Raw genomic sequence first — 22,101 nt, forward strand, 5'->3', positions numbered from 1 at the left:
TAATAAAGGCTACATATTATTTTTGGCAATGCAATAATAATAATAATATCAGCTTAAATGTCAAAGAATCAAGATCAAACAATAATGCAATTTTTCAACATTATTGCCACTGATTAAGCTCTTGTAGCAGGTCATGTGTTGATATATTAGTATATTGCAATGAATCAATGGCGGTCGGATAAATGACTAGAGCAAGTTGCATCAAGCCCCTTAAGTTAAGAATCCCTTTTTAAATAATACCCTACAGTTATAAGCAAGTTTTTTTTTAAGTAAGGATTTTGCAGCTGGATGCTGGTAAATAAAACACTGCGGCCTTTAAACATCTGCGCAGTTCCAAAGCTCATCTGTAGTCAGACTACAAAGCCCCGCCTCAAGCTTCTCTCTCAGCCAATCAAAACAGGCTTTCTAGCTGTTCGGTTGAGACAAGAACTGTTGTAGCCAATCAACGGCGAGTATTCCTGCAGGGTTTTTACCGCGAAGGAAAAGCTTTCGCTAAGGTTAGGCTGTGAAAGTGTACAGAAGTTCAGTGTGTACCCTGTAAAATGTTACGCGTCCACTGAGATGGATTAACATCTTAACATCAGGGATCCAGCAAGTAAGATCACACTTTTCTTCCGCCGTGTTTTACAGGAAGGGCTGATTTCTTTTCTGACTATAGCTGTCTCGGTACATGCAGCAACGAGATAAAGCTGTGGAAAGGCTTTTTGTGTAATTAACACACGTGTGTCTTTGAGGTTTAGCAAACCGTTTGTGCATTTTCTGGTGTTCCTTTAGTGTTTGCATCTGATTGTACTCTTGGAATTGTTTGCATGGACTTTACTTTTGGAATTTAACTCTCGAAGTCTCGTGCCGTCACGAAATCTCGCGATTAAAGATCTTAATTTCTAAAAAAATGTAAATTGTGCTATGTAAAATACATTGGTAAGCGTCTAAGATACCAAAGTATTCTACATTAAACAACCAAACATCTTAAATGCGCAGACTTTTTTGTTAATCATCTTTTGCACACAGAAATGAACAATACTTCGGAAATAACATCAAAGTACCGTACACTCAAGAGGTGACTCCATGCGCACACACACTGAGGAGACGCTGCTTTATTCTACGTGGAGCGACCCGCCCCCTTATGGGCGCCGCCATGTTTACATCACATGACCAGGCACAATTACAAAAAAAGAGAGCGAGGTTTGAAGGAAATCAGGATAGTACTAAATATTTGGACATATAGTAGCATATTTTTTTTGTCTTTCTGCTTTTTTAAATGTCACAATCATTAAAAAAAGCACATTATCAACTTTTGTCTTGCTAAAAGTTGAGTTTGCTACTATTAATAACAATAAATATTATATAGCATTGACATCTAAACAAACACCCCTGCCAAACACATGACCCTATCTAGTTTACATTATGAATTCATGTATTTACATATATCAGTCGGTTTAACTGGAAGTCATCTCTATGTATTAACCCTCCTCTGTAATCTCTTTGTATGTAGACATCTGCTAACCCTGTCCCATCCTTATGGATCCTGGTGAGAGTGATCTTGATTCAAGTTTTCCTCAGACAGAAAACCCCTGCCTCATAGTTGAGGACTCTCAGCCTGACAGTGTAGCCTTGGAGGACGACCCTGACACCAGCTATTGTGCCCTTCTCGCCCGTCGCCTCTCTAACCTGCAGCCCACTTCACAAAGCCCAGTGCTGGTGAGGCATCACAGACCATAGTGTGATCTAAATTTTTTTATGTTTCATAAAAACTCTGAAAGTTTATTGTGAGTCACCATGTCTTTGCAGGAGCTGATTTCTTCCCCTACTAAAAGTCAATGTTTACAAACTGACAGTCAGATTGATAAGAGCGACATTTCAGCCACCCAAGGTAAGTATTTTACTTCATGGACCAAAACTTTCACTTATTTGTTAACAATACATACTGACCAAAGGGTTTTTGATTTGTTTCAGACAATTTGCAGTCTAATCTGGGTTCAGCAGCTACAGAGCATAGTCAAGTTTTTGAAGTTTGCTCTCTTCCCATTTCAAAAAGGTACTAGGAATATGAAGCTGATGTCAAGCTGCCTTGACGCCTTATACATTTTCAAGCAGAAAGAAATATTCCATTTAACTAAAAATCTTTAATTTTTGTTTTATCTGTTATCTTAAATGTTCATGCAGAAGTGTTAAAGAGCACATGGAGTCTGAGGCCAACTCCACCACACACTGTACAGAGACACATGGTAAGATGTCAAACAATATATGCATGTCAGTGTTATTTTAGTATTATTTGTATACTATTATAGTTATTTATATTAATTTATTTTAATACTCTCAGTTTTCACTTTAATTATATATATTTTTTATAATTTGTCATGTGATTTTTGTCCTTTTTATTAGTTTAAAATATATCTATTTCAGTTATAGTTTTAGTAATTTTAAACTTAAAATTAAACTTATTACAGTTTGTTGCCAAGGCAACATTTCTCATTTTAAATTTAAGTTTTTTTATACTAATATTTATATTTTATTTCAATTACATTATTTTAATAGTTTTGGTTTTAGCGAGTATGAGGTAGTGGCCATCATGGCCATTAACTTCAGAGTATGTTTCCTTCCAACACAGTGCTTTACTAATAAAATGCTTGGCTGAATAAATGAATGATTGTGTTTGTCTGATGACAGAGGAGATGTCTCAGTTCGGTCTTTTGGAGCTGTCGGAGAGCCAGGGTGTCTTTGAGGAAGATGAGCGTGATGGAGCTCCGGCAAGTCAAAAAGACAGTCAGAAGCCAGCCAGCCAATGTATGTTTACTTTTTGCTGCAACCACTTAATCTGCTGCCCTTTAGTTAATTTTTTTTAATGGGTTTCTTTTAATTTTCTTTGTCAGGTGGATTGAAGAGTTCAGAAAGGACATCATCCAATCAGGATGGAAATTCTGCAGGGCAAGAGATTTTTTTAAAGCAATAGTGCTGCACAATGAATTGAAAACATAAGCAAGATTATGATTACGTTTTTCATGATTAACTAACTGTTATAGTATCAACACTTGTCCGTTGTGTGCATTTATACATTGCTGAATCGGAGGCTTTAAATTAGCTTTCAGTAAGTCTGAGAAAGTTGTAAGCAGTCTGGGAAATATCAAGGGACGTTTTCGTCATAATTGATCATTTGTCCAGTTTTTTTCAGTTTGACATTTCTAATTTTTCTGATGATATTGTAGGTCGGAGGTCAGTTCAAGCTGTCATTCGAAGCCTCAGGATGGGGAAAGCAGAAAGCTCAGTATTCAGGCTATACTGCACTCTCAGTTACCTGACAGTCAAGAAGATGAAGAGGATGTGCTTGTTTCCTCTCAGGATGACATGTTTGAAAAAGAAAGAAATGGTGTGTAGACTCAAATTATGCCACTTTTTGTTTTCATTATGTGTTCTTGAATAATTATGTTTTTTGTTTATTGTTATTGAATTGTGTTCACTATAACAGGCACCAAGGCAGACAGCAGTGTTTCAGAGCTTGACAAAGAACACTTAGCAACATCCACACCTGCACAGAGTCTTCGCTTGCTTCATCTGTCTGGACAGGGCACACTTGTACAGGAGAGTCTTTCACAGTAAGTGGTTTTTCTTAGAATGATTTTTGATACTTTTTTTATTTTTTTTGGAGGGTAAAATTAAGAATCTGTGCTATTTAAATTTACTCACCCCCATGTCATCCAAGATGTTTGTCTTTCTTTCTTCAGTCAAAAAAAATAAAAATAAGGTTTTGAGGAAAACATTCCAGGATTTTTCTCCATATAGTGGACTGAACTGTGGTACAACAGGTTGAAGGTCCAAATTGGTACTTCCGCCTACGTCATGTGTGACCTTTCTAGCATGATTGCGTAATGCGTGGCGCATCGCAGAACAGTGCAAGACGAGCATTTGTGGTTAAAAAGTATATCAATTTTTTATTTTATTTTTAAAAAAAGTGACCAATTGTTTCGCTAGATAAGAACCTTATTCCTCAGCTAGGATTGTGTAGAGCCCTTTGAAGCTGCATTTAAACTGCAATTTGGACTTTCCACCAGTGAAGTCCACTATATGAAGAAAGATCCTGGAATGTTTTCCTCCAAAACCTTAATTTCTTTTTGACTGAAGAAAGAAAGACATGAACATCTTGGATGACATGGGGGTGAGTAAATGATCAGGAAATTTTAATTCTGAAGTGAACTAATCCTTTAAATAATGACATGATATTCTAATATCTGATATAGCATATATGCTACATAATCTCACTTGACTGTTCTACTTAAAGCAATAGTTCACCTACAAATTAAAATATTGTCATTTCCTCACTGTTAAGGGTGTACAGATAAGAATTTTTTCTATGTACAGTGAAAAATTTTCATTATAGCATTTAGTAATTGTCCATATTCCTTAATAATTTTAGGCAATCTGTTGACTTTGTGGCTGCCACTCAGGACAATTTAAGCCAAACACCTTATATTGTCCCAAATTCACCCACAGAAAAAGAGCAGAGTAAGTGTATTTCACATACAGAATAAGGCTTATATGGTGTAAATTGTTTTTTAAATGCATTCTTAATTCCTGTTCATCTTAGATTATAATGAAGCTGTTGAATCCCCAATGGACACATCAGCCCCTCCTGAGGACCAGCCACAAGGGAGAGAGGAGGAGCCAATGGACATGGACCCCTGCCCCAAACCACAACCCACAGCCTCCACTCCAGTGTCCCAGAATACCCCTGGATTTGTTCTGGAGAAAAGCCTCTCTGTCCCCAGCCAGCCTGAATTCTCACATGTAGGCATCAATTATTCAGAGTAAAGGTGCGGTCACATTGATCGTTGTTTGGCTAATTTGTGGGAAAAATCCAGACATTTCAGGAGGCATCCACACAATTTGGAATTTCTCTGTGAGGGCAAATGATTTCCCCACACAGGTTTTACAACGGGTTTGCCAGGTTGACCAACAGAAAGGTCTTTGGTTTGAAAGTTTCTTTTGTGTGAACTGTGCTTTACACATCTAAGCTTTTATAGACAATGGACCTATTTTGCCGAAATTTCACTGATATGACCGCACCTTACCTTTGTGTTCAGTCTGTAAACTTTAAATTAAATATATCTTGCACATTCTTTTGTTTACAATGTACTTTCCATGTTTTCTCAATGTAGGATGTGTTTATTTCCACTCCAAGTCTTGAACCTGGAAACAATAGTCAAGGGACTGAGCACTCAAAGAGGAAGTTATCTCACCAAAACAGCCCATCAGCAACCGAGTCAGCATCGCCCAAGCAGAGCGGTCCAGCGGAGCAGCTAAAAAAGGCAGCTTCAGGCAGCTTTTCACAACCCTCTGAGGGTACTGAGGGCTTTCAGTTGGAACTCGGCAGTGAAAACAGCAGTTTTACTCAGAAGACACAGTTGTTCATGGTGGAGGAGGATAGCCAAGCCACACAGATCGAGGGAGAGGAAGGAACTGTTGATGCTGACAAGAGTACTTCAAACCCTAAACACCCTCCTCAAACTGCAAGCAAGAATGGTGTGGACTCTGATCCTGGTAAAACATCAAATTCTCAAAGTCTTTCCAAGGTGCCTGACTCAAAATGTACAAGTGCTTTACCTGAAAAAGCAGAAGACTGTAACCCCTCTCAGAAGATCTCACAGGCTGTTAATATAGGGAACCAGAACATAAGTGCTACTCCAAGTGCGACTCCGTCCCAGCTTTCTGTTGGTGCAGACTGTGTTTCAGACACCCCTAAACCACCACAGACAAATAAAACCACAGTCGCTGGCTGTTCTCATGTCTCACCTTCAGCTGACAGACCTGCAAACCCTGTCCCCGTCCCCCAACAGTCTCAGTCTCAGTCTGTCTTGACTGTGTCGTCCCAAAAGAACACCGAGAATGAAAAAGAACGTGCTATTCAAAGCCAGAGACTCAGTCAACCCATGACACACAGCCACAGTGTCACTACAGACAGTGTTAAAAATGCTGAAGAGGAGGAACAGATGGATGAAGATGAGATCCAGAGCACTGTAAAGGGCAATGATACTGGAGTCAACCTGGCTTTGTCTCAGAGTCAGGTGCTTTCTCCAGAACCCATGGAGGAGGAGAATGGGGATGAGAAGAAGGAAACATCTCAGTGTGTACCCAGCAGAGATCACCACTCCTCCAGCAAAGAGGAGAGCTTCAGCGTCATGGTGCTAGAAGAGAGCCAGAGGGTCTCTCAGGAGAAAGTAAAGGATAGGAGGTCACAGCCGTTCATAAGCTCCTCTCAACCTGTGAGGGGCTCCATGCAGGACAAACATGAGGCCGCGGTAAAGATCTCAGGGTCTCAGCCAGTGGGATCAACTGAGGTTTCACCTTTGCAGCTTGAGAGAATTAAGCCCCAGAGCACACAGCCCAGTAATTCAGGACAAAACAAAGTGAACTCTGACAATGCCTCAAACAAAAGTCTGAGTGACAGCTCTGGAGGTGGGATTAAACTGCAAACAAATGATCTATTATCCCTGCTGATTATGTAACCCGTCTTCAGTAAATCCAACTAGCTGTTTTCTTTTGCGTTCTTTCCTGTCCAGAGCTTCCGTTTCACTTTACATTGCCCAAAGATGGTGAGCTGATCCGCCCAGCAGTGAGTGCAACTCCTCCACAGATTAGTCAGCTGAAAAAGACACCGAGGCACAGCACTCCTATTGGTGGGTGTCCCTTTCTTTTCGTTGCATAACATTTGGATAGATGTGTTTGAATATTAGTATGCTGAGCTGATGCTGAACACCCCTCCCTCTTAACATTTGTGTTCTTGTTGTGTGTTTTCATTTTCTTCATGCCCTTGTGATGTTTTGCAGAGATGACCTCATTCTCAGAGCCGTCAGAGGCCGACGTTACCAGGGAGACGACAATGGCAACCAGTGAGATTTCGGTAGAGGAGAGCAGAGAGGGTGAAGAGCCAGCCTCGGTGGAGCAAGATGGGAAACTGAGTCTCAGGATGAAATTGGTGACCCCAGTGGAAGAGGGCAGCTCGGGCTCCGAACATTTCAGCCTGCAGAGTAAAAGCCATTTTTTGTTGTTTTTTTTGCAGACACATTGACATTTTTACTCATATTCTCACACCAAAATCACATTATTATAATTATTTAATTACAGTTATGAATTTTTATTATATTGTTTTATATTTGTATTATATTTAATTTATATTTTATATTTTTAGTGACCTATTTTAATAGTTATTACCATATAAATTATAGTACAAGACAAAAATCCTACATATAATAAAATGTCATTTGTATATGTATTTAAATATATATGTTGGTTTCTGTTGTTTAAAACAGAATTTATGCATTACATCTGAACAGTATATAACTGTTTTAAATAATGAAAACAAATAAAAATATATAATTAATACTGTAAAGTATGGCATAGCAATAAACACAAACCGGACAAAATATAACCATTTAGCCATTAAAAACACGAAAAAAATCTATGAAAAAACATCAGACAGGTAAATGTCGTGGTCTCGCGAATCCAGCCGCTTGGCTTCTGAAATACTTCTGGTGTGAGTTGAGGCCGCGTAGAGGACGGAACAAAACCATGACGGAGCCGTAACGCACCGCATACGCGTGCAGTGTAAACGAGGCTTTAACAAGGCTTGAGGTGCTAAAGCGATCTGTCACATCACATTAAACAGTGCCAAAATGGTATTTATTTTTTTAATCTCATAATAAGATGGACGTCATTTGAAATTTGAGACTTTGTTTCATATCAAAAGTAACAAAGCACAAAGATTATTGCGATTTATTGGATGGGAGGGGCTACATATTCTGCTCATTCATCAACTGAAAACAGACTAGACTAATCGATTCTTGGGATTTAAGAATCAATATCGGTTTGTAAAAATGAGAATCGATTAAAATCGAGAAATCAATTTATTTTTTTTTACCCCGCCCTAAAATATATATATATATATATATATATATATATATATTATGCTATTGTTTTTATAATTATTTCATTTTTTATTTGTATTATATTTAATTTATATGATATATTTTAATGACTTATTATTAGTGGATAAACGGATCGTTTTTGATCCGTGATCAGTACGGACCAAGCCACACGGTTCGGGACGCATGAGGTGAATGAGGTGAGAATTCGGATGTGTATCTATCGGATGTGTGCGTGCATGGGGTCTAACTCTTAAAGTGATAGCAACCTATAAATACCTGCTGTTGTCTGTCATGAAAATCAAACAACAAAGCACAGCTTTAACAAAGATCTATATTAAATTTATACAGTAAACAGTGTCATTTTACATTTAATTATCACATTTCTGTACACGAAAATTAATACTACAGTTAGACCTTATACTTTATTTGTAACTTTATGTTGTATTTATCTATGCTTGTAATTTGTGTACAGTATTTGTTCTTTTTACAGTCTGTTCACTTGCCTTTAATAATGTATTAGTTAGGCTAGTAGTTTCTGCTGTCGTATAAGAGTAGTTAAAGTGGGCTAAGTAATAAATGCAAAGTTAAGTTACCGCCCACCCCCCAATTTTTTTTTGTGCTGATACGAAATATGATCCGATCCGTGACTTCATAACCGTGATGTGATCCGAACCGTGAGTTTTGTAATCTGTTGAACCACTACTTATTATACTATATTTTATTTTGTTATATTATTAAAATAAGACAAATCATATTTATTATAATATAAAATGTTGAATTGTATATTTTGGTTGCTGTTGTTTCACTGTTTTATTATTCATTTAAACAGTATATAACTATTTTAAATAATTAAAACAAATATAAATATATAATTAATAATATATAATTTATTTTAATATTTTTAATTATACATTATATTACAATAAAATATATATTTTTTAATATTATGCTTTTGTTTTTATTATTTATATACTCTTCAGATGTAATGAATTAATTCTAAGGTATTTTTAATGTAATATGAAGTCAGTAAATACCGGTACCGTTTTCAAGTGTTTTACAGCTTAACCCATTAAGCTTGATTTTAATGCTTCCCCAGAACCACCATTAACAGATGAGGAAGGATCTGTCTCCAAGGCTACCACTGTTGCCATGGCTGTAACCAGGTAACCTGCAGTGGTTGCTATGCAGAAGCTTATCAGTGGGATGGATTCATTTTTCGGCTGTCACTCACTGCTGCTGATTCACTGTCTTACTCTTTTTTCATTTCATTTAAATACTGGACAAAACTGCAGATTTTAACGTTCATTGTTGGGACATGATGTGGCATATTTCCCTGTTTTTTTTCTGTCGTTCAGTTCTTCTGTGTTTAGTCGTGTTCGGGAGGCCCACAGGCAGGTCCAGGTAGAGGATGAGGCAGAGTCCAGTGATCCTCCCCTTAGGTACTGCACTACTCTGAAATGAGAATAATATCACTTTTAAATCACCTTTTGCTGTTCATTGGAGATAAAAGTATATTTGTAATGCAGTCCAATTTCCAAGTAGAGTCATGCTGGATTGCCAGCTATCTTGAAATATATGTTCTCACAAGGCTCTACAATGAGTGCGAATGCAAAAATGATTTTGATCTGACCACTGATCAAAAGGTATATAATAACATCAGGATGTTGTTGTTGTTATTAGTCCCTAATGCAATGTTTTGTGCCATGTAGAAAGCCCTGTTAATTATAATGTTGTGGTACTCAATGTGAATTTAAGGCATGGTGCATCAATACATATAAAATAGATGATTTAAAATTGGGAGTGGGCGTCTGCGAGGAGTCACAGGGAGTGAAATGAGAACCATGGCTTTTGTGTTGTCAAAAAATAAAAGGGTGAAGCACAGCACTGTGTTCTTTCATAAAGTAGCTGTATAGAATCTAGGGTGGGTTTTTCCTGTATCCTCATGCTAAAGTTGACAGTAAATCAATTTTAAGGCTTAAATTCAAAACATGATATCCTCCATTTCTCCCATTTTTCTCTGCGTATTTGTCACCATTGATGAGTTTGCAACCCTTTATCAGTCAAAATATTAGGCCTAATGTTACATTGTGACGCACATAATATTAATTCAATATAATATTTGTATCTGACTAATGAAAATTATCAGTAGTGAAAGTGTAATCAATATATATTTGTTGCTCAGATGTTCATAAGGTGATCAGTGCTGCTGTTGGATGGGTATGAGTGCTTCTAAACAGTGTAAGCATAAAGCCCTTTCTCAAGTCACTAGACTCTGCATAATAATAGTCTTTGGCACAACTGACCTTGAATTCTTTTTTTCTTGAGGTTATAAATAGAGTTCCCTTGGTGTTGGATATCTTTAGAAACTTAAAGTAGGTTTGATAGTGCCTCTCCTGCTTGCTTACAACAGAGCATGACCCATTTCCACAGCTCAAGGTTGGGATTTTTTTGTTTTGTTTTGTCCTTTGTCTTTGTCCTGCGTTCATCTGGTGATCTTAGATTATTGTTAAGAAACCATCAGTTGATTTAAACATTATCATTACATTATTGTGTAGGCCTGCATGAATGATTGAAATAAAACTGAAATCAAATTGCAAAGGCTATGATTTAATTAAATAAATATATGCGCTGCGTGTTTTAGAGTGAAGTGCGGCATTGTGTTCTTTTACATGCAAGGAGCTCATGATCCACTGTTTTTAGTGTCTCAAAGTGGCTATGTTCATGGTAAATTCTGTTCCACATGGACTCTGTCTCTGCATCTGAGAGTTTGGGTCGGAGGTGGAACAACAAACCATCTTCCCAAACTTGTAAAGTCTGATGGTTCCACATTTGAAAATGAAAAATTAAGACATTATTTTTCTTAAATACTCAACTTAATTTTGCAGCGAAATATTACAAAAGCAATATTTCTTATTTTGTTTTTTTTATTTAGTAATAATAATAATAATAACAATAATTATTATTATTTTATAATAATTATAAATTATTTCATAGTCATATTGATGTATAATCACACACGTTTTGGTCAAATTGTGCAGCACCTAAACAACTTTTTTTAACAGGAAAAATCACAATTATGTTTTTTTTTCCCCAAATTTAGCATCCATATTATGTGCAAGTGACTTCAGAAGTCAATATATTGTTCTTTTCTATCTCGAAGTGAAACATTAAAATGATTAAAGTCATGTGCACTGTACTAAACAAATTTACTCTGTTTAAACTCCTGCCTTTACTTGCTTTTCTTTCCACTTCTCCAACAGGCAGCAGAGCCAACCGTTCAGTCCCACCAACACTAATGACTTAGGACTGTCTCCCAGCTGCCCAAAAGAGACAGCGGGCAGCAGAACGTCCAGCCGAGACACAAAAGCTGTATCTCTGCATACTGGTGGTACAGGAGCAAACTCTGAACCTTTGGTCAGTTCTCTGTCCTCGCCTGCCAGAGAACAAGAGGTCCTCAGCACTTCTGACAGACCTCGAACACCCGTCCGTCAGAGAGCCGTGTCACAGCAAACTAGTGTGGATATCAGCTCGACTACAAGCCCACCCAGAAAAGTAAGAATGCTTTGGTTATTTTAGGATTATTGTAATGATAAAGTGCTTTAAGATGTGCCATATGTTATATTTTTCCCCTTTGTCTCTTTTGGTTTGTCAGAAAGCTGTGTCTCAGCAGACCAGTTTTGATTTGTCTGGACCACATAACCTGTCTGGAAGGGTAAAAATCTTCACTAAATGGATATAATGACTCTTTGTTAGGCATTACAAAGAACGGAATAGCTGTAGTGTTATTAAGTATTATTAAAGGATGTATCTTTTTTAATTTTATGTATATTCAAGTTTGATCTCACTCTAATAGGGAGAACCAAGCACACCCACCAGAACCCAGCCTGGTCCAGCATTGCGCAGACATGTTCGCACCATCCAGGAAGTTCGAACAACGGTCACTCGCATCATTACAGATGTCTACTATGAAGATGGCAGAGAAGTTGACCGCAAGGTTACCCAGGTAAGATAGATGTGTTGCCTTGGTTAAAACTGAACTGATATAGTAAAAAATAGTTTTGGTTCGGGCATGATTAATTTATTCCATGAGCAAAAGTTTCTGATAATAGGGAGGTTACTGGGTAGTATTTGGAGTTTGTAACAATGTTCCTAAGTAAAATTTTTTTTAAAGTTTACTATAATAATGATAATAAGTGTACACACTATTTCCAGCTTTGTGAGAGGCCAGTGCTTGCTGTTACATTTTTTTTTTTTATGTGCCTTTTATTATGCCTTTTATTATGTGTATTTTAAAGGGGTGGTTCAATGGTTTTTTTCTAGGCTTGATTGTGTTTTTTGGGCGCAGTTTAACATGTCTTAATGCTTCGTTTTTTTGAAAACACTGTATTTTTCATATATTTTACCTTTATTCCACACCTCTGTTTCCATTGTCATTCGAACGGCTTGTTTGACTTCCTGCATCTATGAAGCCACTCCCTCCGAAATACGCAATGTGCTCAGATTGGTTAGCTGGCCCAGTGTATCCCGAGCCATCGCAATTCGCTGAAGCGTCCGGAAACACCACGACCCTTACCATTTGTTACCGGTTACGTGTGCTTCGGTTATATTGTATGCTCAATTTGATTATATTGCTGTATCAAATTGAGCCGAATCAGACCCAGATGAAGAGCGTCAAGCAGAACCTCTGCAATCGCTGCTTTTAAAGGACGTTTATGAATGGTATTTCATTTAGTATTTGTGTCAAAGTGTTTAGATATTCTGTCACTGCTGTTTGTTAGCTTTCAATATACAGTTTTATCCTGATTAAAGCTTTACTGTAGCCGAATACATGACTGAGTAGTCGCTTTTTTGTAAAGGTAGCGTTTAATTTATAGCATGAACATAGAAGATTGTTGGAGAAGTATGCACTATAATACAGCTAACTGGCTAGCGAAGCAAAAACAAGTTGCTCTTTGTATATGTCCTTGATGCAACCAAAAATAGCAACAGAACTATATGTTAAAAAGATATGTATAAACAATAAAACCTACTTAAAGTTTGGGACGATAAACAGCAGCTTCTGCTTTTAAAGTGGGAACTGCTCCTTTCAATAATAGCCATCCAGCACTGAACTCGTGTAGATTCAGGAAGCTGTCTTCAGCATCGCATCCAGTGTAGAAAATATCACAGATTATAATGGGTTCTATTATCTATTGACACGTCGCGCCGCTCGCGTCCAGTGTACACAACCCTTTCGCTTTCAATTTGCTGCACCACATGGCCTCGCCCACTTTGTTGCGTGTTCCCGGGGGTGTGTTTTGCAGGGTTTATGATGTCACCAACCCGGGAAGAAGCTCATTGTAGTCCAAACCGGTCGTTTTTTTTAGGCATTAAACTGCCATAAATTTAAAAGACAAGATCTCCGTGTGCATTGAACTTTCAGCTCAGTAACTTTGCAGATACTGTTTATGCTCAAGCAGCAACATTACACACTAACTAAAGTTAAAAAAGTAAAATCGCATTGAACCACCCCTATACTTAGTTATTTTTTAACATCCTGTCTCACGATGGAGTGCTCTGTTGTGTTGATTGAGTGAATGTTTTTGTATGTGTGTGCTACTAGAGGAAAGGCATCCTGTGTATGTGTGCTGTATTTGCTAAGTGCTGCCAAAAAATTTTGAATTCAGTAAAAGTAATCTCTTTGTAAGTAAGATCTTTGGTTTTAATTTCCAAGTACATCCCTAACAGTAATTTATATTTGTAGGTAGTTATGTTGTAATATTGTTTTAAAGATAAAACTGATTTTGAATCTTACATTTACATTTAAAAGGTTTTATTAATCTGAATGACTTATTTAAAAAACGGTTTGAATGAATGATTCAATGACTCGCTTATTAAGACTTGTTTCATTACTGGATGAATCAGTGTTTTTGAACAAATCTCTTGAATGTCTGCATCCAAGATCGCATCCTTTCGAGTATTTATTTTAAATACTTACTTCAAGACCGTTAAAAACTATGTTCTATATGTCCATCGTATGCACATTTCATAATCTTGCCAGAAGTAGAATGTCATCCGGGTACTTTTTGCCTACTCTTTTATGAGTACTGTGAATTCGGACATGCTTCTTTTGTTACTGTTTTTTGCCTACTATATGGTAGTACTTGTCGCCACCTCGTGGCGTAACGAAGTAATCGATACAATCATTATTTGAAGCTTCTTTTAAAAAGTGATTTGCTCTAATTTGATCGCTTTCATAGACATCAGTGTTTATATGGAACTATAAACTTTTATCCCACTTTTTCTATGATTTAAAATAAATATTTGTTACACAGAAATAACAATAATTGTCTGTTTGTGAAGCTCTTTTATACCTTTAAATGATAACTGCTTTCTCTGGGTTAGTAGCAGCACTAAGGTAGATCTGAATGTTCTGCTGTGATTTTGTCAAAGGTTTAATAGACACAGGCGAATCGAGCGAATTTAAACAGGCGAATTTAAATGGAGATTGCAATCTTTTAACAATTAATTGTGCAGCTCTAATTCTTAAGTTTGAAAATAAGAAGAAAATAGCTGTTAAGTATTTTATTCTTAAGAATGTTTTGTGATTCCGGCCCCTGCAGCATGTAAAATAATTCTGATTTTAGGAAGCTACTGATGATGTTAAACATATTTGAGAATTACTTTTTAATTTATTTAGTGGTAAACCTTTTTTAATGAGAAAAATATTAGTTAGAGTGTGCCTTCAATGATTGGTTCACAGTCTCAGTTCCATGAATGACTTGCAAGGCCCAAAAAAAAAAAGCTGATGTGTCTGAAGGACAGATTAAGTTGTTAAACTAACCTCTACTGTATGTTTTCTCTAAGGAGTCAGAGGAACCCGTGGTGGACCGCTGCGTCATAGATAATGACATCTCCCCATCCCGCACAGGAAGCTCCATGACATCAGGGGACCTGGCTGATGTCAGTTCACTCTCCTCAAAGGCCCCATCACACCACAGCTCCAGTGGGACAAGCAGTGGGGGCCTGGGCCCCATCAGAATGCCAGATTTCCTCATGCCTGCCAGCCGAGGGGCCAAATCTGGCCGGTAAGAAGTTGGTCTGTTTCCGTTTCCCTTACTAACACTCTGCGGTTAACACACAAGTCTCAAAAACGGTCACACTTGTAGGGCAGTAGTTGTGTAGAATGTCTTGCATGCGTTTGATTGTCAAAATGTTTCCTGCAAGCATGGTCTCACCTTCTTGTTATTAGACAGACACAGTATGATTTTAGTATCCCCTCATGGCTGCTGCTCCCATACACATTTGGTTGAGGGCGTTTCATCTGAACGCATCCTCTCCTTGTGTGTGTTTGAACCCCAGGTGGGGCGGGCGGCAGCAGCCGAGGACCCACACTGTGGTGGTGGGGTCAGTGGTGACGGATGCACGGGGGTCTCGGGTCACCACCCAGCTAAGCCCCCGTGGCCGTGCCCGGCGAGGAAGGCCTCCTTCCCGCGGCCCGCTGTCCAGGTGAGGTGCTCCTGAGTAGGCTGGCAGGGTCTAAGACAATGTTTGTACTCACAGTTAGCCACTAATTTATAGGCACTTCATAAAACCACTGTTTTTAATCTTCTTGCATGACTCTTGCTCTTTTTTCCCCAAAATGTCTCAGTAGTAATATAGTAGTATTACCTCAGCTCTACTTTGTGGATCATGGATAAGCTCTCTGTTGTTTTGTATATTTAATGGTTGTTGTGATGCTCATGGTGTCGCAATCTTCTCTTTTTATTGCTCTCTCCATCCACCGCTAATATTGACTCACAGAGGTGGCAGGACAGGGCAGAGAGGTGGTGCCCATGTCCAGGGTGCATCATCCTCAGAAGAGGAGCCCTTTGCCCAAAGACATGCACAAGCACCAGGCAGCCCGGTAGAGCCCAGTGCTACGAGCCGCTCTGATTCTCTTAACACTACTTCCCCGGATAACAGCACTGGGTCCAGTTTTGTTGGGTTGCGTGTGCTGGCCAAGTGGTCATCCAACTCTTATTTCTATTCTGGGAGTATCACTCGAGACCTTGGAGAGAACCGTTTCCGCCTTCTATTTGATGACAACCAGGAGTGTGAAGTACAAGGAAAGGACATCTTGCTCTGCGACCCCATTCCTCTGGAGACAGAGGTCACTGCTTTGACAGAAGAGGAGTACTTCAATATAGGTAAGCAGGACTAAAAAACTATTATGGACCATTACATTTATACCATCATGTATTCATATACTAGGCATGTAAAATTTCAAATTAGTTTGGTTTGTATCATGGTTTTAGGTCACGTTTTTTGTCAAATAAAATTAAAGAAAATAAGAACAAATAATTAAACTACAAGCAATAGCAAAAACTGATACAATAGAGCAAAGATACAAATGAAATAAACAATGCTTTTCGGGTTTTTCAGGTGGAATTAGCAATAGTTTTCAGGTACAGAAATTTAATAAAGTAAACAAATGTAAAATAACACTGCATAGCCTTCACTGTATAAATAAAATATAGATTAATCCTTATTTAAGTCACAAAAGTTATTCAGTCAAGAGCAGTGAGTAATTTTTTTTCCTGTCTGATATACATGGGTTGTCTGTCTTGACTGTTTATGTACACTTGAGACGTAACAACTATGTTAACTAAGATGCTCCCCAAAACAGGCATATTGACATAATTTTGTGTGAATTTGTCCGTTCGAGCGCAAGAAGATGTGAAGGAGAACTCAGTTTAGTACCCGCACGCTGTCTGAGACGCTGCTTTCCGTGTGCACGATTCGGATGTGTGCGAAATATGCCGTGAAAGACAATTTGATCTTGAACGGTCAAATATACAAATGAGTATTCACGTAAACATTGTTGATTTTGTCTCAAGTAAACAGTTGAGGGGGAAATCTGATGTGTAACATTAAATTAGATCTGTGCATTAGGTCTTAATATAATAAACCTGCTGCTGTCTATGTCATTAATGTTAATCAAGCAGCAAAAGAAAAGAGGGAATCACTGACTGCTCTTGACTGACTGAATAACTTTGTGGCTTTAATAATAATCAGTTTATTTATAATTAATACACTAAAGACTATGCAGTTACTATTTTTACATTTGATTCAATTTCTGTATTCTTGAATGCGTTTGTTAAATGGATGCAAAATGAAAAAATGTAAAGCACTGGTAATTTCATTTGTTTCTTATATTTGTTCTACTTTTTGTTATTTGCATCTTTGTTCTTATTTTTAATAACAAAAATAACTTGTGATTATTAATATAATGATTTATTATTAAAAGAATTTGAAGAAAAGATGCATTGATCGGGATAATCACTTTATAATCAAATCGTTGCCCTCTAAATCGTAATCAAATCATGTGGCAAGTGAAGATTCGCACCTCTGCTTATCAATCTTTAATTTTCCTGTGCTTTTCTCTGTCTCTGATCAGGTTTGGTGAAAGGTCATAAGACTCAAGACTCTGAGTTCCTTTACTGTGTGGAGAAAGATGGTCAGAGTAAGTGGTACAGCAGAACATCTGTGATTCTCAGCATGGAGCAAGGCAACCGTCTGAGGGAGCAGTATGGACTGGGGCCCTATGAACCGTCTACACCCCAAACCATGGCATCTGATATCAGCCTTGGTGAGTCTTCAGCTGGACTGTTATGGAAACAAACATCTATTATAATATAATGAAATTCCTGCAATTTACTTACTCCTCCATGCTAACTAACCAAACTTACCAAACCTTTTTGGTATGCCTACTACTAAATGTCTTTGTAGCACAAGTTGAAACAGCACCAGTTTTGTCACATTTGCTGTCAATGCTTCATTTTGTCCTCAGATAACTTGGTAGAAGGAAAGAGGAGACGCAGAGGGAACTTGAGTGGACCAGGGACCCCTACCCGCAGCTCCAGCAACAGCCCGAGAAACCCAGGGCCTTCTGGGAAACGAAAGCTCATCAGTGGCACAGAGGACGAAAGGACTCCTGCAAAGAGAGGACGCAGGGGGGGAGGGGCCAGAGTGGGTACGGTGCCCCTTGTACACAGACTTTATTAATTCAACAATATGGAGCAAATCGTTTGCTCCATTTTAGCAGAATGTTTTATTATATGCCTGATTTTATTGCATAATTTGGCCTTTTACTGTTATGGGTTTTAGCAACTTTTTAACCATTTTAATGTCTATGAAATTATGTTTTACATTATCAGTAAATGTATTGAACTCAAACACATGAATGACAAACCAAATGAATGCCTTTCTCTTCAGTGTTCTCGTTTTTGTATGTAACCGACTGGTTTTACAATATAAAACATCTGATAAACCACATGAAGGTGTGATCAAATACTGTTTTTGATGTTTAATGAAGTGCAGATCTCCAGGTCTAAACAGCAACTGGTATGTGGCATAACGTCCTTTTTTTCTTTTGTGTGGGCGTGCACTCAACAGGGTAGATGGGAGTGGTGTCTGTTTTTAATTCCTCACACTTCATTATCCTTTATGGGCTCTTTGTTGCACAGCCAGTCTCAACAGTCAGGTTGAAAGTAGTGTTTACATTGTTTCTTATTCACTTATTTTTTTAATTTTTTTGTTTAACTTTAACAGGGCAGCGTCTTGCTGCTTGTAACACATCTGGGAGTGGCGCAGACCTGCCCCCTGACCCCAATGACCTGGTGGCAACACATGGACCTCTGCCTGAAAACGCCTCTCTCTTCATGGGATTTGTCTTCATGCTGACGACATCCTCTGAAAGCGACAGAGACTCCAACCACCAGACCAGCGATGAGGATGAAGGTGAGGGTAGAACAAATAAAGACTGCTCATTTTGAGCGTTCAATGTTTTTAAGGCTCTGTTATTTTGCTGGTGATATAAAATTAAACATCATACAACATGGAGCAGTAATTGGACTAGTAGCACAGTCGGGTAGGAAAAAAGTCACATGTAACCACGTCAGGTTTGAAACTTGTGACATAAACACGCACATCAACTTGATCACTTTATTTAGCATTCATGTAAACACTATGTTCGGATTCATCAATGAAATCAAAATTGTCCATATAAATGTAGCTAATGATTTTAAGGCATTACTGTTTATTATGGAACGTGGAAAAAAATGGCTTGATTATTCTAAACTAGAATTTGCAGTATCTTCATACACTATTAAAAAAATTTAGTTTTATTGGTAAGAAATTTATACTTCAATTCAGCAGGGATAAATTAATTTGATCAAAAGTGTAAATACTTTTACAATGTTACAAAAGATTTATACTTCAAATAGATGCTGCTCTTTTGAATTTTTTAACAATGAAGATTAGAGGAAACTTGCGGATGGTTGTGTGTGTGTATATATAAAATATATACAGTATATATAATATATATACACACACACAACCATCCGCAAGTTTCCTCTAACTTGTATGTGTATATATATATATATATATATATATATATATATATATATATATATATATATATATATATATATATATATATATTATATATTATATATTATATATTATATATATTATATATTATATATATTATATATATATATTAATTATATATATATATTATATATTATATATATATACGTAGTCTATATATAAATGTGCACCAACAATTTGTCCTCTGTTGAATTGATATGTCTCCCATAATGTTGTATGGATTGCAATATTTTATGTATAGCTCTATATATAGTCAAACCAAAAATTATTCAGACATTTTGCAGGACACTATAGTTCATTGATGTGAGGATAGCAAAATAAAGTAAACTGTGACATATTATACCCAAAAAGTCTTCATACAGTGGACTACCAGTAAAATTCATAAACATTTGGAACCAAAAATTATTCAGACTCTTTGAACTGATCATGTTTTGCTTGAGTGTTATCTGACATTTTTTTTTTTTCCTGACACAGTTTAACTCTGAGATCTTATATTTTATTACCATTTTTAAACTATAGTGAATAAACTATTAATGAATGAATGAATAAAGTTAAAGGTGTCTGCATGCATTTTGGTTTGACTGTATATATAGCTGTATCATCACCCTGGTCTAGTCCAGAATCTTTTTTTTTTTTTGGACTGTGATGATGTAGTTTGTCTCTTGGTAGAGAGTGTGCAGAGAGCCCCATATAACAAGCTCTATACAGTGAGGCAGCTGGAGGCGGGAGGAGGAATGATCCTGCTTGACTTTAATGAAGAACAGGTGAGCTCATATTCAAAACAACTCCTCTCTCTCCTGAAAGAGCTGCACAACTACTTTTTGCTGTGTGTGCATGTTTTATGTATGTGTGTATGTGTGTTGTCAGTGTAAAGCAGCCTATCAGAGCTTGCTGATTGCCGACCAGCACTGTCGGACCAGGAAGTACCTGCTGTGTGTGGCAGGTGGAGTTCCTTGTGTGTCTCAGATGTGGGTGAGGGACTGCTGCCAGGAGCAGAAGCTGCTCAACTATAGAAACTACCTACTTCCTGCTGGTCTGGGGCCAGAGGGGCACATTGTGGAGTGGTAAGAGCTTGTCTTGTTTGGATATGACTCATTTTCTGATCTAATATAACTTGGGCTTTTTTCACATTGCACAACATTAAATAAATAGTGTAAATGGGTTAATTCGTACACAGCTGTAGACACTACTGCCCTTTGTGTATGACTGAACATCCTAAATGATGGGAAAAATTGACTGGAATTCAGACTGAATTGCTTTTTCAAAAATGGCATTATAATTACAGTTATTTTAAACCACAATCCTTCGACAGCCCCAGATTATGTTTTCAAGAAATGATCATCTCAAACTCCAAATAAATTAAAAACTTTAAAAATCTTTTAAACTCAGTTATAGTGATTCATGGACTTGTTTATTTCTCTGTATTGATCTGGATGTGTAATTGTTTTGATTTTCTTTTATCTACAGTGGCATGAAAAAGTATGTGAACCCCTTGCAGAATCTGTGAAAATGAGATTAATAAAATAAAAGGGATAATAAAAAACGCATGTTTTTTTTTTTTTTTGTTTAGTACTGTCCTGAGTAAGATTTTACATAAAAGATGTTTGCATTTAGTTCACAAGACAAAACAATATGCCACTGTATTGTTGCACAATTTTTCATGCCACTGTATTGTTGCACTTCAATATTTATGTGTATGTTTTGTGACATTTTGTTTTGGGTGCAAGAAAGGCACTTATAAATATTTTTTTTATTACATATGGACTCTATTTGGATTGGGTTTGTAAAATTCAGATGCTTTTTTTTGACTGCCTGTCTAAACAAAGCCTTAGGTGCTTGAATTTTCTTTTGTGAAATAAGTGTTTGTGTTTTGTCCTCAGGCATCCTCGTTGTAACCCTTTTAAAGCGCTGAAGGTCATGCTGATATCAGAAGATCGTGTGGATTTGTGGACCTCTTTACTTTCCATGGGTGGTGCAGCAAAAGTTCATCATCATAAAGAAAACGAAGACATGTCTGGTGTGTACCTTTAGTTCATTAGTAAATTGTAGAGAGCTTTAAAGGTACGCTATTTAACTTTTGGTGCTCTAGGGGTTAACAGACAAAACTGCATGCATCTTGTGGAAGAGCATTTTAACCAGACCTACTTCACTCTGTCTTGAGTCTCACAGGTACCGGGCTATTCTGCAGTGGTTGTCGTCCCACCAGGTCTAAAATAGTCTGAATATATACACTCATTGTAGGCACACCGTAGTGATTCAGGATAAAACAAAAACACGGTTTTAAAGATGGATTCATGATGTACTCGCTCATTATATTCTTCTTCATCATAACGTATTTTCACCCTCCACCCTTCAGATCATGGCATGCCATTTTGCACAAGCGCACTTTTTGGGAGTAATTTGGCGAACAGTGTGCTCGACCATGCTAAATAGCAGCCCGACGAGCGCTCATTATATACATTTTGAACAAAAGCTACATAGCGTACCGTTAAGGATGCACAAAAAACTGGCGACAAAGTGATCGGAAAACCATATGGAATAACATGGTGCCAATTTTGTCATTAACAGGCATTTCAAACAAGAAACTTGACCTGGCAGTGACGGCATCTGCATGTCCTTCTGAGGAACTGAAACGTGTGGCCCCGGACATGCCTGTTGTCTCTCTGGAGTGGCTGATTCAGAGCTTGATCTGTGGAAAGTGCCTCAGCTACGACAGCAATTCTGAATTCTGTCACAACCCGTCTACGTAAACCACCGTCCTCTGGTGTCT

The 22,101-nt window shown here is 37.5% G+C and overlaps 1 protein-coding gene across 4 annotated transcripts; it reads left to right on the top strand.

Moving 5' to 3' along the window:
* Nucleotides 1-461: 461 nt before the first annotated feature.
* Nucleotides 462-22,081, top strand: tp53bp1 (tumor protein p53 binding protein, 1). 4 transcript variants are annotated; one of them, XM_067401968.1, is made up of 29 exons: nt 462-595; nt 1,496-1,701; nt 1,792-1,873; nt 1,957-2,038; nt 2,167-2,228; nt 2,671-2,787; nt 2,874-2,928; nt 3,207-3,367; nt 3,467-3,593; nt 4,412-4,500; nt 4,583-4,782; nt 5,154-6,450; nt 6,555-6,671; nt 6,822-7,022; nt 9,016-9,082; nt 9,275-9,358; nt 11,180-11,471; nt 11,572-11,631; nt 11,773-11,922; nt 14,766-14,986; nt 15,261-15,407; nt 15,702-16,087; nt 17,338-17,529; nt 17,731-17,913; nt 18,492-18,680; nt 19,986-20,095; nt 20,199-20,395; nt 21,212-21,348; nt 21,900-22,081. In XM_067401968.1, the coding sequence occupies exons 2-29, from the start codon at nt 1,522-1,524 to the stop codon at nt 22,079-22,081; spliced, it is 5,367 nt and encodes a 1,788-aa protein (XP_067258069.1). In that variant the 5' UTR covers nt 462-595; nt 1,496-1,521. The 4 variants fall into 4 exon arrangements, with proteins under 4 accessions (XP_067258069.1, XP_067258070.1, XP_067258071.1 ...); XM_067401969.1 differs by having other exon boundaries at nt 20,001-20,095; XM_067401970.1 differs by lacking the exon at nt 15,261-15,407.
* The last annotated feature ends 20 nt before the right edge of the window (nt 22,082-22,101 follow it).

Source organism: Chanodichthys erythropterus, chromosome 11 (assembly GCF_024489055.1).
Source record: "Chanodichthys erythropterus isolate Z2021 chromosome 11, ASM2448905v1, whole genome shotgun sequence".
NCBI lineage: Eukaryota > Metazoa > Chordata > Actinopteri > Cypriniformes > Xenocyprididae > Chanodichthys > Chanodichthys erythropterus.